We start from the raw sequence: 18,538 nt of genomic DNA, 5'->3' as shown, positions 1-18,538 counted from the left end.
TTAGAATCCCAACGTAAACTTTAAATGTTCGAAGTTGTGGAAAGAGTATAGTGCACTGAGAACTCAGATATGATGTTAATACGCAAACTTTGTTGGAGAGGAAAGGCATGAATAATCATAAGAAAATAGATTTTAAATGTCATGAATTTCTTGTTGGGCAATAACGAGGAGGCCGGCTAACCACAGTGTACTGTACAATGAAAACATTTCTTCCAGAATGTCCTTTAGGGTTATTTATGAATAGCTACCACTCGCCCCTCCATGCTCTGGCAGGCACCATTTTTTTTCCAGTATTTTACACATTTTATCTTACTTATTCCTTAAAACAGTTTTATTGCGATTATGACCATAGACAGACAGGCAGGCTTTGAACCTGGGTATTTAATACTCTACCTCCATGATCTCTATTCTCTATTTCTCCTAAACTTCAGACTGTGTGGCTATAGTACCCAGGACAATGCTGACATTAGTGAAACTCAATACTGAGAATGTACAGAATGATTCTTACCTTAGACCAGTCACCCATTCGCCACACATAGCATTTGGAGTAATCCTCGCAGTCCTCAGCCTCCCTGGGTCTGGTGGAGAGGACACATTTCTTTCTGGGGTTAGTACACCTCACGGTCCGATGACGTACACCTTTGCCACACTTCACTGAACACTGGAAGATAACAGCGGAGAAGTGTGGATAAAGCTGGTGATTAAGAGATACAGACTGGGGCTTCCCTGGTGGCGCAGTGGTTGAGAGTCCGCCTGCCGATGCAGGGGACACGGGTTCGTGCCCCGGTCCGGGAAGATCCCACATGCCGCGGAGTGGCTAGGCCCGAGAGCCATGGCCACTGGGCCTGCGCGTCCGGAGCCTGTGCTCCGCAACAGGAGAGGCCACAACAGTAAGAGGCCCGCGTACCGCAAAAAAAAAAAAAAAAAAGAGATACAGACTGATGATCAAATTACGTTAGGAATTGGTTCTCATCATCTCTCACAAGCCTATCACCCACATAAAGGCCAGAATGAAGGAGAAGGAGAAGGAGAAGGAGAAGACCAGGCTACAGCCCAGCATCAGAGGCCAGGTGGAGCTTCGGTATAGTGCTAGGGGTGAATGGGTTTCAGGAACACAGGACCATTACTACAGACAGTCCTGTAACAGAGGGATTGTTTATGAAAGACAAATAATAAACAATGATCAAAATGTAAAACGCTAAACCTGACTGACATCAATTTTTTGCATATAATTATATAAGGAAATTCATTTTATTTTTGCTAAGATTTAGTTTGTTTTAGCCTTAAATGTTTGTGAAAAATGACAATTTCTAAGAGAATATCATTTCTCGAAACTTTTCTTAAAGCTACAACAGAGAAAACATAGCAAAAACAAAACAGTTGCTTTACATAATTATACACCCCTAGAAATAATCATTCTCAATGGCTATATGGATTGAAAATATAATTCAGTTCAAAATAAGTTTAGTTCATTTCATGAATAATTGATGCTTGACTGACAGTGTGACATAACAGGTATGAAGCATGTAAGATGTAACTGACCATACCGTTTACATTTATGCTCCCCATTATGGAATATGTATAAAGCTTCCCAGTTTTACAAAGTTATGCATCACTGATTATCTGGACACAGGAACCAAAATGGCATTGGGTGGGAGACGGGAGAGGGAGGGGGGGATGAGAGATATAGCAAAACTTGACAAGCTAATTTATATCTGTGTCTAAAAAAGGTCCAAAGAAAGAGCTGAAGGTATGCACTCAGCAAGAATGTAGTAGAGGAATAATCATGCAGATTCCAGTAGTTGTCTTCCTGAAAACTTAAGCATAGAACTCCTGAAGTTTTAAATACAATAATATTTGCACAAATGCGTCATTGTCTCATAATTTATGGTTTGCATTTGAATATTCTGAGCCTTAAGGTGGACTACAGGTGTGATTTGGTATTTTAAGATTTATGTTTTTATTTTTTGCGATCAAAACTAACCTTGATCCATAAACTCAATTTTTATATTAAATCAAGACAAAAGAGACATTTTTAAAATTGGTACATTGCATTGACCTATTACTTCTTCTACCTGGTGCCAAAAATCTGTATGGTAGGATATTTCTGACCTATTTCCTCCTGAAGAGTTTGTAGAAATGCTAGTTAGGCTGAAGGAAGTGTATTTCTGTTTCTCTGATGTTCACATGAGTCTTTTCTCCAGATTGTACTCATCCATTTTCATGTAAAATTGGACAATCCATTCATTCTCAAAAGTACTCATTACAAATGAGGAAGAATCTATGCCAGAGTGAGATATAGCTTAGAAAAGTAAGACAAGAGAAAGTCACACTATTTGCTAGTGTGTCTTTTTTGGGGGGGTTGGGTTAATTGAAGAATATTCCCAAACCTCATTATCTAAGCTACTTTATCCTCAATTTTCAAAAGAATGGCTATTTATTGCAGCCTAGCATTTTCTATTTGTCATTTTTATATCTTAGCTAATATTCTGAAATTAAGCATATTTTGCTCTGGGTGTGTGTGCACACATGTCTTTGTGTATACAAGTGTGAGGGTGTTTATGTGTGTGTGTGTGCATGCATGCACACGCTCACCTAAAATGCTCCAGAGCAGCTAGTAAATATAAGTAATGACTGGTGTTATCATGAGAAGATATGTATCATGATAACAGAAAATAAGCATACAGTTTGGCATGGAACAAAGCTGCATGCTACATACTACATGCTAGTGGGTGTATGGTGCAGTGAGCCTGGCAGCATTGGGTTCAAATCCTAGCTCCAACACTAAGCAGGACTTCGGGTAAACTATTTAATTTCTCTGAGCTGTAGTATTTCACAAGGGTGAAACTTAACTTTTTTGCATTGCTGATTAAATATCAACAAGATACTAAATATGAAGTAAGAACAGAATCCCTGCTCACAGGAAATGACTGTTAAATGTTAATGTCCTTTCTTCTCCTTTCTCTTCTAATGCTCAGGAATATGAGTCAAATGTGTATTTTTTTTTAACATCTTTACTGGAGTATAATTGCTTTACAATGGTGTGTTAGTTTCTGCTGTATAACAAAGTGAATCAGCTATACATATATATATATCCCCATATCTCCTCCCTCTTGCGTCTCCCTCCCACTCTCCCTATCCCACCCCTCTAGGTGGTCACAAAGCACCGAGCTGATCTCCCTGTGCTATGTGGCTGCTTCCCACCAGCTATCTGTTTTACATTTGGTAGTGTATATAAGTCCATGCCACTCTCTCCAAATGTGTATTTTCATATGTGTCCACTAAAGAGTATACTCATGGTAAAGAAATAAAAAAGCTGGATTCTAAAATGTATATAATATATGCTCTTGATTACGTTACAATAGCCACAGAACAAAGAATAAATCTGTTTTTTCCTACTGTCAAAATTACTTATAATGAATGTATTCCTTTTATTACCAGAAAAACCAATAAATGGTGCTAAAACTGCCATGCAGAGAGACTCTGAAATTGATAAAACATGACCTTATATAGGCTATGAGTAAGAAAATCAGAGGGAAATGGAGAAGCATCAGGGTGGGTACCGCACCTCGGACCACATGCCCGCCTCCCACACGGTCATGCAGTCCTGGCCCTCGCAGCGCTGGGTGGAGGCCGGCTTGGGCCCAGCGCAGTCCCTCTCCTGGGCTCTCATCAGGGTTCCATTGCTCAGCTGCTTGGTACAGGCCACTTGTCTGCTCTGCATCCCTTTTCCACAAGTTCGTGAACATGGGGTCCATTCTGTCATCATCCATCTAAAAGTAAAGCAAGAGTCACTGAGACACGTTAAAAGATATCTACTTACTACATATTTTGACATGGATAGAATTAGCAGAATGTTTACACAATAGATTTATACCTTTTTCTTTTTTTTTTTTTTACTAATATTTGAGGTTTCCCTAAGACACCCAGGCTTTCTATTGCTTCTCCACACTTCTCATCTCAGGGCCTTGCTCTTATTAGAATCTCAAAGGATGTATTAGACTCCGTCCCTGTCATGCTGCACGCTTTGCCTGCTGCTGCCCGTCATGTCATATTGCCATACTGAGGTACCTAACAAGTATAAAGTTGCTAATATACATGAGTTTGTCCTATTCTTTGCATTTTCAATCTTCACAATAACCCTACATATTAGGTACTACAACTATCGTGGCCTTTTACAGAAAGGGAAACCAAGGCAAGGAGAGGTGTAGTAACTTACCAAAGGCCACAGGTTGTGGAGTCAGAAACTGAAATCAGGTTGAAGACTACCTCACAAAAATACATGTGCAGGTATTTGCAACCTAACCTTGCATCAAAAGCAATTAGAGAAAGAAGAACAAAAAACCCCCAAAGTTAGCAGAAGGAAAGAAATCATAAAGACCAGACCAGAAATAAATGAAAAACAAATGAAGGAAATGATACCAAAGATCAATAAAACTAAAAGCTGGTTCTTTGAGAAGATAAAGAAAATTGATAAACCATTAGCCAGACTCATCAAGAAAAAATGGGAGAAGACTCAAAACAATAGAATTAGAAATGAAAAAGGAGAAGTAACAACTGACACTGCAGAAATACAAAGGAGCATGAGAGATTAATACAAGCAATTCTATGCCAATAAAATGGACAACCTGGAAGAAATGGACAAATTCTTAGAAATGCGCAACCTCCCAAGACTGAATCGGGAAGAAATAGAAAATATGAACAGACCAATCACAAGCACTGAAATTGAAACTGTGATTAAAAATCTTCCAACAAACAAAAGCCCAGGACCAGATGGCTTCACAGGCGAATTCTATCAAACATTTAGAGAAGAGCTAATGCCTATCCTTCTCAAACTCTTCCAAAATATAGCAGAGGGAGGAACACTCCCAAACTCATTCTATGAGGCCACCATCACCCTGATACCAAAACCAGACAAAGATGTCACAAAGATAGAAAACAACAGGCCAATATCACTGATGAACATAGACGCAAAAATCCTCAAAAAAAATACTAGCAAACAGAATCCTACAGCACATTAAAAGGACCATACACCATGATCAAGTGGGGTTTATCCCAGGAATGCAAGGATTCTTCAATATATGCAAATCAATCAACGTGATACACCATATTAACAAATTGAAGGAGAAAAACCATATGATCATCTCAATAGATGCAGAGAAAGCTTTTGACAAAATTCAACACCCATTTATGATAAAAACCCTGCAGAAAGTAGGCAGAGAGGGAACTTTCCTCAACATAATAAAGGCCATATATGACAAACCCACAGCCAACACTGTCCTCAACAGTGAAAAACTGAAACCATTTCCACTAAGATCAGGAAGAAGACAAGGTTGCCCACTCTCACCACTCTTATTCAACATAGTTTTGGAAGTTTTAGCCACAGCAATCAGAGAAGGAAAGGAAATAAAAGGAATCCAAATTGGAAAATAAGAAGTAAAACTGTCACTGTTTGCAGATGACATGACACTATACATAGAGAATCCTAAAGATGCTACCAGAAAACTACTAGAGCTAATCAATGAATTTGGTAAAGTACCAGGATACAAAATTAATGCGCAGAAATCTCTTTGCATTCCTATACACTAATGATGAAAAATCTGAAAGTGAAATTAAGAAAACACTCCCATTTACCACTGCAACAAAAAGAATAAAATATCTAGGAATAAACCTACCTAAGGAAACACAAGAGCTGCATGCAAAAAATTATAAGACACTGATGAAAGAAATTAAAGATGATACAAATATATGGAGAGATACACAATGTTCTTGGATTGGAAGAATCAACATTGTGAAAATGGCTCTACTACCCAAAGCAATCTACAGATTCAATGCAATCCCTATCAAACTACCACTGGCATTTTTTACAGAACTAGAACCAAAAATTTCACTGTTGAATGGAAACACAAAAGACCCTGAATAGCCAAAGCAATCTTGAGAACGAAAAATGAAGCAGGAGGAATCAGGCTCCCTGATTTCAGACTATACTACAAAGTTACAGTAATCAAGACAGTGTGGTACTGGCACAAAAACAGAAATATAGATCAATGGTACAGGACAGAAAGCCCAGAGAAAAACCCACGCATATATGGCACCTTATCTTTGATAAAGGAGGCAGGAATGTACAGTGGAGAAAGGACACCCTCTTCAATAGGTGGTGCTGGGAAAACTGGACAGGTACATGTAAAAGTATGAGATTAGAACACTCCCTAACACCATACACAAAAATAAGCTCAAAATGGATTAAAGACCTAAATGGAAGGCCAGAAACTATCAAACTCTTAGAGGAAAACATAGGCAGAACATTCTATGACATAAATCACAGCAAGATCCTTTTTGACCCACCTATTAGAGCAATGGAAATAAAAACAAAAATAAACAAATGGGACCTAATGAAACTTCAAAGCTTTTGCACAGCAAAGGAAATCATAAACAAGACGAAAAGACAACCCTCAGAATGGGAGAAAATATTTGCAAATGAAGCAACTGACAAAGGATTAAACTCCAAAATTTAGAAGCAGCTCATGCAGCTCAATAACAAAAAAACAAACAACCCAATCCAAAAATGGGCAGAAGACCTAAATAGACATTTCTCCAAAGAAGATATACAGATTACCAACAAACACATAAAAGAATGCTCAACATCATTAATCATTAGAGAAATGCAAATCAAAACTAAAACAAGATATCATCTCACACCAGTCAGAATGGCCATCATCAAAAAATATAGAAACAATAAATGTTGGAGAGGGTGTGGAGAAAAGGGAATACTCTTGCACTGTTGGTGGGAATGTGAATTGGTTCAGCCACTATGGAGAACAGTATGGAGGTTCCTTAAAAAACTACAAATAGAAGTACCATATGACTCAGCAATCCCACTACTGGGCATATACCCTGAGAAAACCATAATTCAAAGAGACACATGTACCCCAATGTTCACTGCAACACTAATTACAATAGCCAGGAGATGGAAGCAACCTAAGTGTCCATCATCGGATGAATGGATAAAGAAGATGTGGCATATATATACAATGGAATATTACTCAGCCATAAAAAGAAACGAAATTGAGTTATTTGTAGTGAGGTGGATGGACCTAGAGTCTGTCATACAGAGTGAAGTAAGTCAGAAAGAGAAAGACAAATATCGTGTGCTAACACATATATGTGGAATGTAAGAAAAAAAATGTCATGAAGAACCTAGGGGTAAGATGGGAATAAAGACACAGACCTACTAGAGCATGGACTTGAGGATATGGGGAGGGGGAAGGGTAAGCTGTGACAAAGTGAGAGAGTGGCAGGGACATATATACACTACCAAATGTAAAATAGATAGCTAGTGGGAAGCAGCCGCATAGCACAGGGAGATCAGCTCGGTGTTTTGTGACCACCTAGAGGGGTGGGAGGGAGGGAGACGCAAGAGTGAAGAGATATGGGAACATATGTATAGCTGATTCACTTTGTTATAAAGCAGAAACTAACACACCATTGTAAAGCAATTATACTCCAATAAAGATGTTAAAAAAAAAAAAAGAAGCCTGCCACAGAGAACTCCCTACTTATCTCGAGGAAGTAATCACTAATGTATTATGCCCATCACCTGCAACCGATTGCTGTTAAACACGATAACATTTGCACTGCAGTACTGCCTCTAATGAAGTTCCTGTCTGCTCATCTTTCAAGTATGATGCAGACCTACCATTTTGCTTTGGAGTCCCCTAGTAGATTTTTCCTAAAGTGAATATTTATCTCCCAAATTTATTTTAGTTTCTGCTTCTTCTTTCTGCACAAGGATACCTAGGCTATAAGCATCATTTAAACCCATCTATATGCCTTTCCCCTCAACTAGGGAACCAACCATGGAACTATGGAAGACACTACTGAAAAGAGAAGTATTTGCAATTTCATGAAATCCTAATTTTTTAAATAAAATATATTTTAGAAATCCTTAGTATAATGATAAGACATTACTTTTTTCACTCCTTGGAAAGCTGCTGAAAAATAAGAACAAAAATATGAAACATATTGTAGTGAGAGAAAACATTTTATATTTTAGAATTCATCTAATTGGGAATTATCTCATTTCCTCATCTTCAAGCCTCCTTTTTACAAAGCTATTTACTAGTGCATTAATATATTTTATATTTGGTACATAGGGTTACATCAGGCCATTTGGTGACTTTTTCAAAAAATGTGAATGGTAATTAGAATGTTTTTTACCATGGTGGGGAAAAAAGAAGCAGCAAGAGGAACAAAAGTTGTGCTATGCCAGTAAATCTTGGAAAGATTTCCTGTGATGACCCCTCAGGATTGCCCATGTCAATTTCTTACTTTCCAGTATTTTGGTTAACCTCACTGACATTGCTTCTTGGTGGTTCAAAATGCACTGCCTCCTTTTCCAAGGGAAAGAAGATAATAATTGCTAACAAAAAGACTTCCAGTCTCCAGCTGCAAAAATTTCTCACTCAGAAATGTATCAACCTTTTAAAACTATTCATTTTACCAAGTCATTATCAAGGCATTTTCCCCCAAGATAGCTGAGGTCAGTGAATGAACAATAAATGGTGTGTACTGTACATTCTGATTCTTCACAGACCAGGTTAGGAAGTGACAAATATGCTCTAGTCCTCAAATCCAGGTCATTCAAGATTCCTGATATATCAGAAAAAGCTCCTGCTCTTTTATCCAAATGGGAAAGCTATATGGTATATAAAAGAAATGGTGTTTTGAAACATTTTAATAAATTATTTAACAAAAGGTAAATTAGCATTTTAATGTCTATTAAAAGAGATTAAAAAAAGAGAAAGAGGGCTTCCCTGGTGGCGCAGTGGTTGCCAGTCCGCCTGCCGATGCAGGGGACACGGGTTCGTGCCCCGGGCCGGGAAGATCCCATATGCCGCGGAGCGGCTGGGCCCGTGAGCCTGTGCTCCGCAACAGGAGAGGCCACAACAGTGAGAGGCCAGCGTACCGCAAAAAAAAAAAAAAAAAAAAAAAAAAAGAGAAAGATAATTCTTAGGAATAGTAATAACAACAACAAAAAAATCCAGGTTCTTTAGCTGACAGGGCAAAAGCTAAAAACTCAGCATCTGTTATCTGCCTAGCAATGAATGGAAAAGACCCAAGGACCTGACCGTAGGCAACAATATTTCCCTAGGTCACCCTTTCTGTTGATTACTACCCTGCCTTGTAAAAACACGTAATTAAAGCAGCCGCATAGCACAGGGAGATCAGCTCGGTGCTTTGTGACCACCTAGAGAGGTGGGATAGGGAGGGTGGGAGGGAGGGAGACACAAGAGGGAAGAGATATGGGGACATATGTATATGTATAACTGATTCACTTTGTTATAAAGCAGAAACTAACACACCATTGTAAAGGAATTATACTCCAATAAAGATGTTAAACAAAACAAAACAAAAACACGTAATTACAGAGTTAGATGAAAAGCATATAGTTCGGCTTGTGCAAAGGGCATTATTGAACATTATTGAAAGTAATGTACGTTTTTCTTTTGCATATTCTTTTACATACCATTCTTCTATTCTCTGGAAGCATATTTTTCCCTTTGAGGGGGAGGGAAGAATTGTTAGAGCACGGATGCAAAGAGGAAAAAGTAGATAATCAGCTTTTGATACCTTAAATACATTGAGTCTACAGAAAAGCAAGTCTTGAAATTTCAGCTTTGTAGAGAAAGACAAGATTTTCCAAATTCTTTTAAGCTGGTTGACATAGCATGAGCCAGATCTGGAGGGCTTAACAACTGAGTTTTGCAATAAGCCAGAAATAGAAGGAGCTTGGGATGCAGTGCTACCTCTGAAGAGGAGGGTGGGCGAAGAGGGAAACCAGAAGAACTGAGCATTAGAGATTACTGAAGACAGAAAAGCCTAAATATAGTTAATCGGCAACTCTGTTTCTCACTCTCCTTTTCCTTCCCCATACATTGTGGTGGAAGGTCACGAGGAAGATTATATTAGTTAGAGAGCACTCCAAAGCTACAAATTCTCTGCATATCCAAGTTGCAGTATATACACATTCGCTGTGACTCCACTGCAGAAACTTGGGAGAGGAGATCAATTGTTTGACTCCCTAAGAACTCACAAATACACCCTAACTCACTGAGCTTCAATAAATCTCTGAGTGTCAGGATAGAAAAAAAGTCTGTGTCTCTATATTCTAGAGGAATCAATCCAGCTTCAGACTCTTTTTGTCATTCTGTCCCACAAAGTTTTGAGGACTTTTGACACTGGGGCTGAGTTCCACTCAAGCCCAACATTAATTTTTATATGAAAGCACAGAGATTTTTGGGAGCCCTGTGCCTGAAACCATTCTGCACAGCCTTGCTGCAAGCCCACCCCAAAATCATACTAAGGTTCCATTCACCCATCTCTGCTGGTTACTGAGGCGTAGCCTTTCTTTTACACCACTTTACGGTGCTCAGCATTGCGGTTCTATCCCCCACTCATGAGTTTCTTGCCTGCTTTGTTGCTTATTACTCACTGGGGAAGTCACATGGGACCGAAGCAACCAACTTTCGAATAACTAGGACCCAGGTCGGGAATCTGGTGATCAGAGATCAGGAACCAAACAGTTTGCCCTGCGGACTCTGGGGTGAGGAAGTGAGGATCTAGCCTTGGGGACCAGAAGGACCAAATGCTCCCACTGTTGTGTAGGGGACTGGGTCCTGGCCAGTCCCACTTTAGTTTATATCATCATTGGCAAGTGCTTAAAACACCATTTTGGAGAATTTAGGAATGAGTAGCTGAATTCAACCAAATAACCAGATTTTTGAAGAGGTTACCAAATACTTTTAAATACTCCTCTGCCATCCAGTTAGGAGTTGTCTTCACACTGTGGACAGCAGCTGAAGTTGAGGTCAATCCTAACCTTGGTTTTCTAACACTCATTCCATCAAGCTGATTATCTTTCTTTCTTAGACCTTGCTTATTTAAAGCCTTACATTTTGGTACATATCCACTGCATTGTTTTTAAGAAAATGAGATTTTGTTAATGAGTGGTGGGACAGGGTTACCTTGTTTGGCACGGTTGCTCATTGCACTTGCGAATCTGTGGCTCTGGCTTGGTTAAGTATTTGCATTTCTTATTGTCCACAATGCCGATATTTTTGTTCATGATTTTCGTGCAAGACACTGTTGTCTTCCTTTCTCCTGAAAAGAGCAAAGAAACATAAAAAGAAATGTTATTTTAGGCCTCTATGCAATGGACTTATTGCATAGTCTTATATGCATGTTTATTCGAGGTATTCCTAGACTTGTAATTTTCATATTTTAAACAAATTTTAGGTTAGATCAATGAGGATGATATTTTTATAATTTATATAACAAAATGTAACTCTAGGCTTAAGGAAGATAATTTTTTTTCTTGTTAGCAATTAAATGGCAAGTTTTATAATACAAAGGGATTATGGTGCATAAGTTGATAAGACGTTATTTAAAGATTTTTATAAAGGACTGTGCCATCTTTTAGCATTCAGTGGTGGAAAGCAGTATTTGTATGAAACCTTTGTGCACATAAATATGCATATAAACGTGTGCACATTTTACCATCTGGCTGTATACCATCAGGGGGTAAGTTATGGGAAGCAAGCTTCTCTTGAATATAACTCAGACTTACATTGTTGTCACTTCTGGTAAAGACCCCAAGAATTCAAGAAATCCTCATTCCCTAATGATTATCCTGTTCTCTAAGAAAAGCCATGGGAGTTTTCCCATTTTCCACCAGCTTTCAGAAAACTGGCTTTTCCCCTTTCTCTGTATGCTGTATTCATTTTGCTTAGAGCCCTATAAGCACACTTGCTTGACAACACTTATTATTTCATCTTACACTGAAAAAGCCTACTACATATGTGCTGATTCTGTTTCTCTAAAAAAGTTTAAATATCTATATAGGATTTAATAATTTAATTTAACTTGTTTGACATTATAAAATAATTAAATCAGCCAATAATTTTAAAGCCAGACAGGTCATGAAGGATTAAGAAAAAAAAATCACAAGTCTTTTGGGTCACTATTGAAGGGCCCATTAGTTAGGAGCTTATGACTACCATGCAATGATAATTAGGAAGCTCAGAGCATTCATACTGGTCATGCCAAACAGGACAGCCTGGGCTTGTGGCAGAGAGGTCACTCCGTTCTTTAATTAACAGAGAAGGAGGCTGGCATCAAGAAAGGATGTAGAGAGAGAGAGAGAGAGCTACTTTGAATAACTTTTGAGTATCTTTTACTTTGACTTGAGGGGGATTGGGAGAGACAGGGGTAACCAAGTGGAAGGCAAAAGAATAGAAACAGGTTCAGGATCTTTCCTTGATTACCCTCTCAACAACACTGAGCATAGTCCCATGACAACTTGTAGTATAAAAACATGACTATGTCTACATACATATGTGGATTAACTAATAATTATATCTGTGGTCACTGCATGTCATGTTATTGAAAACATTTAGATCTTTAGTTCCATCTTCTAGCATAGGCAGCACAATGTTGGCTAAATTATTTTCTATCTGGAGAATCCCAGAGTTCTGGAGCAATGCAATTTTTTCTATGGGAGCTCAAGACAGACAAGAGTGCCAAGCAGGTAAAAGGTCTTTTCCTTCGAGATGGAAAAGGCATGCCTTCAACCAGGACTCTGTGGCACTCAGTGAAGGGTGCACCAATGGGCCAACAATGGGGAGGGCCTTGAGATGGACATCCAACCATAGATAAGTAAAAGGTACCCCCCAGGTGCTCCTTTCTCCACCGAGAAGTTGCCTTGGAACAAGGCTGCATGACTTGGCAAATGGAGCATGGGCTGGATTGCGGTCTCTGGGGCAAGGACTTTATGTGGAGTGCCAGCTGCCTAACTAATGCAACAGCCACGTCTCAGAGGTCCACTAGCCTGACCTGTGCAGCTCATGCAGTCAGGTAAGCTTATGCTAATGTGTAGAGGAAAGGCAACCTTATAAGCCCCAGGCAAATGTTTAAGGGCTGTCCAGGCTATTCCTTGGTAGGTCAAGAAGGGTGGGGTGAGGCATTAGACTTAATCATAATAGTGTTCAATACCCACCAACTTCAAATAATTTTCAAATAAGCTGCTAGATAAGCAGAAATGACTTATGATGTTAATTTTTCTTCACAGAAGAAACTGGCTTTACTAGGTAGGAGTTACCTAAATGTGAAAATTTGGCAAGTGTTTGGTCAACTTCCACCTAGTTTCCTATGCCTCAGGTGCTCCTATATGACCTTTATGAAATAGGTGTAACACAAATTTTGTATAATGCTAGCATATGTAAGTATTATTTCTACATGACAATGATGCCTACCTAAAAGTAGGATTAAAATAAATGTTGCTTTTATGAAATATAAATATTAGTTTTAAAATCTAATTTAAAACCTCATAGTTATAAGACACTCTTTTACAGAATAGATGTAGTTGTCTAAACTAATTTAAATTTAATGCTTTTTGCCAACTACAGCACAAAAAGATGACAAACAGACAATACCCAGAGAGCCTTTGCTGAACTTCAGTGTAGCCACAGAATGAGTAACTCAGAGCTAATTACACTGCATTTTTTCCTTTACTCAGAAAATACCTAACCTTAGTTATGTTGGCCCAGAGGTAACATATTGAGCTTTTGAAAAAAATCTTTTAAGTATTGATATATCAAAAGAGATACAGGTACTGGTGCCATTACAGGGAGCACCTTACTGGTGCTCTAAAAAAGTATGAAGCCATGTGAGCACGAATTGGAACATTTCCATCTACATTGTAGCAAAGACCCTCACATCATAAGTTTTTTGGCAGCTAGAAGAGGGATTAGCCCTACTTTTTAAAAATTTCATTGAACAAAGACAAGAGAATCAAGAAAAGAAATCTAATGCTCAGTTACAGGCACATTATGCCTATGAAAATACAACTAGGATCTTAAAGCCATACAGAAATGTTATTGTTTGATTTTTTTCTTTTATATAGTTTTATGTCCCAGCCAACAGAGGAAATTTCCATTATAGCATCTAACAGCAGTATTTACAACGCATCCAGTACTGTAGAACCGAGGGATGAACAGAAAGTGATGAAGTAACTGGCCTTCTGCCTGAACCTTGAGTAGCTGCAAGCTGTTGACAGTGTATTATTTGCTTTATGGGAATTAATTTCATCTCTGGGTCATTCCCACTAAATCAGTATTGGGGAAATCTGTTTTGAACATAATTACAAATAAAATACAATAACCATTATATATTCATCTTATTACCAAATTTGGGCAAAATCTGAAAAGGAGGGGTAATTTTTATTTACTGATTCTTTCTTTGTTCTCTGAAGACACTGAACAGAGTACACATTATGTTGTGTTCCTTCTTTTCCAATCTCAGTGATAAATTGATTTTTTTTCTATGCTCTGTATTTAACTCATGAAATGGAAATTTTTAATAAAACTATAGTCTACTCAGGTAGATCACATTTCTAAAACCTGCATCATACATGTAGAAACAATCTGGGGAGTGGGTACAGTGTTTTAATATGCATAACTGAAATTCTCTGTATGTTATGGGACGTTTCAAACTTTTAAAAAAATTTTTACTTTTTAGTTTTGAAATAATTGTATACTCACATCTACTTGTGAGAAATAATAAAGAGAATCTGAATACCCTTTTCCAGTTCCCCACAGTGGTAATGACTTGCAAAACTAGAGTACAGTATCACAGCCAGCACACTGACATAGATATTGTCAAGATGTACAATATTTCCATCACCACAAAAATCCCTCCAGTTACCCTTTTAGAGCCACACCCACTTCCCCTACCATCCACCACTCAATGAGTCCCGGCAGCTACTAACCTGTTCTCCATTCCTATAATATTTTCAAGAATGTTTTGAAAACTGTTATATACAGTGTATATACAGTGTATAACTTTTGGGGACTGACTTTTTTACTCTGCATGATCCCCTTGGAGGTACATCTTCATTGTTGTATCAATCATTTGTTTCTTTCTACTGCCAACTAGTAAATCCTGCTGTGGATGGACCACAATTTGTACAACAATTCATCCAAATGTTTTACTAAAACTGGGGAAGTCTATAAGGAAGAGACTATATATAGTCATCTGTCTTTACATTCTTCTTTAAAAATTTTTACTTAATTATTTTCTATTGAACTAACAATGACTAGCAAGCAATTGAACCAAAAGTAAAAATACTTTAATGATGAAGAAGGTCTTTTTTCTGAGCACTTCTTAGAGTTACATAATGTCATGTCCTTTAATGTCATGTCATGTCCTTTAATTTTTAGCCATTCTTTTTACATTTCTATAAAACATTTTTTCCTTCAAGGTTTGGGCTTAATATTAAAATGACAATTTCATTTTTTATTTTAATAAAAAATTGTATTTTGTATTGTTCATAACACTCAATAAACAATCCAATGTGATCTTGTCATTTCCATACACACAAATATTTTAATGTAATCCCCTAACCTTCAAGTTAAATTTAACTTGAGTGCTAGCATAACACTTAAGTACCTTCACGAATTACCTTCTTTCTACTTTTTTGGTCAAATAATTTCCCACAGCTTGATCCTCATATTTTTCACTCTAGTAATAAACATTCTCACTAACCCCAGGGCCTTTGCAACTATGCATATCCCTGGAAGGCTTTTTACAATTCCCCATATCACTCTGTATGGTGTTTTCTTATTATCTAACCCCTACTAGGTGGATAGTAAATTTTCTAAAAACAGAAAGTACTCATCTTTGAATCATCCAGCAAAAGTGCAAGTACAGTCAGTATTGGTAAAGGAATCAACAAATGAAATATAAACATGTAATTCAAGCTCAAAGTACTTCCTGTACTAAGAGGTACATCTCAACACTATGTTTCCTAAGATGGTAAAAAATCATGTGCAAACTAAATGAATAATTATGGGAAATAATTATATATGGCAAATCTAATACATGGATTATTATTTAGGTGTTAAATTCAAGTTTATAAAGAGTTTACATTAATATAAACATTCCTATTAATTTAAGTAAAGAAAGCATCAATAGGATACAAAATGGCACTAAATATTACTAAAACAAAATAATGCAGAGAAGAGCAAAAATATATTTTGGTGCGTTTTCTTTGGCTAATAACATTTACTTTGGTACATGCAAAGTGCCTGTGAAAGGGAAAAACAGGAAAAAACCCAGCACCCTTCATAAGATACAGGTATTGGTATACTGAAATACTTCCTCAATTTGGACCCCCAAACTTGGATGCCTCCTGAGAACCTGGTCATGGACAAGGAAAGCCATGTCTAGAAGATATCACAATACAAGGTTTACAGCATGAGAGTCATAAGCTAGCAGGATTTGGACTAATGTGAAGAATGTGGAATGCTGACTTATTTTTTTTCCCCTTCAAATTGTATCTATTCAGATTTCTTAAAAGCATGTTTAACTCTTCATTTATTTCAAAACACGTTATTAAATTTGGGGGCCTTCATTCAAGGTTTTATTTCATTAATTCATCTACTAGATAAAAGTCCTAGAGTAATGCAGTTACTGTATATAGTATGTGGAATGCTAACTCCACAAAAAACCATCAGATATTATGGAATGATAGATCCCTGATGTCTCTGAAGACCAAGATCATTTCAAACAGTCTTTTATGTCAAAAAAATCCTTTATCCACTGACCCCTACTTCTAAGGTGCCAAAATAAATTTAAAACATCCCTTCAAAGATTTTTAGATATTTTAGAACACCAATGCAAAGTAAACATTTATTTCATAAATATGTTTTACGATGTTTGAAAATAAAAGGACTAATATCAATGGCCAATGCTAAAGTACAAAATGATATATCCATTCAAATTTTTCTGGAACTATGATTTGAATTTGACAAGATCGTGATGAAAAGTGTACAAGTTAAACTGCTGGAAAAATTTACTTGAGATCACCAGCATTACTAGGTATTTTAAATTAATATTTCTTCTAAAAGAAGAAGTTTTTATATCTTAGGCTTTTGTTATCTTGTAACAACTGGTATTAATAAATTAATAGAAATGCATAATCAGTTAACTCTTATTTGGGTAATTTTAAAACTTAGTTTGAGATACTGATGTAAAAGATATTGATAAAAATTTAGCTACTGGACATTAGGTATTTTTTTAAAATTTCTTTTTCCCACTTATTTCCGGAATGTGATGCCTTAAAATTGTATTCAAAAAAATAACATGTCGAACACAAATTTTATACTGCCCTGTGATACTTTATTTGCTCTTTCTTGCTTAATATTTCTGTGAAGTAGAATAGTTCTATTATTCCTCTTTGCTGCTGAAGATAAATTTTACATGAGTCTGTTTCCAATGTTCTGTGCTTTGAACTTACTCTCATCTAATTCATGAATATGCTGAAAGATTACAAAGCTCTTTCTGGCTATAAAATCGACGAAACGGAGTCAGAAATAATGCGATTCTTGAAACCTTGTCCATCCACTTTATTTATGAACTGCAAAGGAAAATAATATCCAAATGCCCAGAAATACTTTGGCATTGAAATGAATATACGTCCTATTAACATAGTCAGAGATAATTGAAAACTGTTGACTAAACACAATGGAACAGATTTGAGAGAGAAGGTTTATTCAAGTGCAAATCATATAGAGATTGCTTATAATTAGGACTATTTTATAAAATAAGTCATTTGAAATAAAAGTAAGGACATATCTAAATTCTTATTTAACATATTAAATAAAACATCTCTTTGAATCCAAAGAAAACCTATGTAGGGTTCCTTTTTATCCATGGCCTCTCCAGCATTTATTGTTTGTAGATGGGAGTGTAAACGGGGACAGCCCCTATAGAAAACAGTATGGAAGTTCCATAAAAAACTAAAAATAGAACTACCATATGACCCAGCAATCCCTCTACTGGGCATATACCCAGGGAAAACCATAATTCAAAAAGACACATGCACCCCAATGTTCACTGCAGCTCTATTTACAATAGTCAGGACATGGAAGCAACTTAAATGTCCATCAACAGAGGAATAGATAAAGAAGATGTGGTACAAATATGCAGTGGAATATTAGCCATAAAAAGAAACAAAACTGGGTCATTTGTAGAGACGTGGATGGATCTAGAGACTGTCATACAGAGTGAAGTCAGAAAAACAAATATCGTCTATTAACGCATATGTGTGGAATCCAGAAAAATGGTATAGATGATCTTATTTGCAAAGTATAAATGAGACACAGACGTAGAGAACGTATGGATACAGAGGGGAAAGGGGGGGTGGGAGGAACTGGGAGATTGGGACTGACACATATACACTATTGATACTATGTATAAAATAGATAACTAATGAGAACATACTGTATAGCACAGGGAACCCTACTTAATGTACGGTGGGGACCTAAATGGGAAGGAAATCCCAAAAAGAGGGGATATAGGTATACGTACAGCTGAGTCAGTTTGCTGTACAGTAGAAACTAACAACATTGTAAAGCAACTATATTCCAATAAAAATTAATTAAAAAAAAAACAAATAAAACCTATGTAATCTCTAAGGGAC

General features: G+C 37.1%; 1 protein-coding gene across 1 annotated transcript in view; it reads right to left on the bottom strand.

The window, feature by feature from the left end:
* ADAMTS19 (ADAM metallopeptidase with thrombospondin type 1 motif 19) overlaps positions 1 to 18,538 on the bottom strand; it is a 278,057-nt gene that overhangs the window by 29,319 nt on the left and 230,200 nt on the right. The window contains exons 19-21 of the mRNA XM_067730099.1: positions 11,025 to 11,160; positions 3,569 to 3,773; positions 509 to 661 (exon numbers count right to left, since the gene is read on the bottom strand). Of these exons, the coding sequence (XP_067586200.1) occupies positions 509 to 661; positions 3,569 to 3,773; positions 11,025 to 11,160 (494 nt within the window). The remainder of the gene's footprint in view (positions 1 to 508; positions 662 to 3,568; positions 3,774 to 11,024; positions 11,161 to 18,538) is intronic.

This window comes from Pseudorca crassidens, chromosome 3, assembly GCF_039906515.1.
Source record: "Pseudorca crassidens isolate mPseCra1 chromosome 3, mPseCra1.hap1, whole genome shotgun sequence".
In the NCBI taxonomy this organism is placed as follows: domain Eukaryota; kingdom Metazoa; phylum Chordata; class Mammalia; order Artiodactyla; family Delphinidae; genus Pseudorca; species Pseudorca crassidens.
The sequence above is the reverse complement of the archived record's forward strand: the minus strand, read 5'-3'. Positions and strand labels throughout refer to the sequence as shown.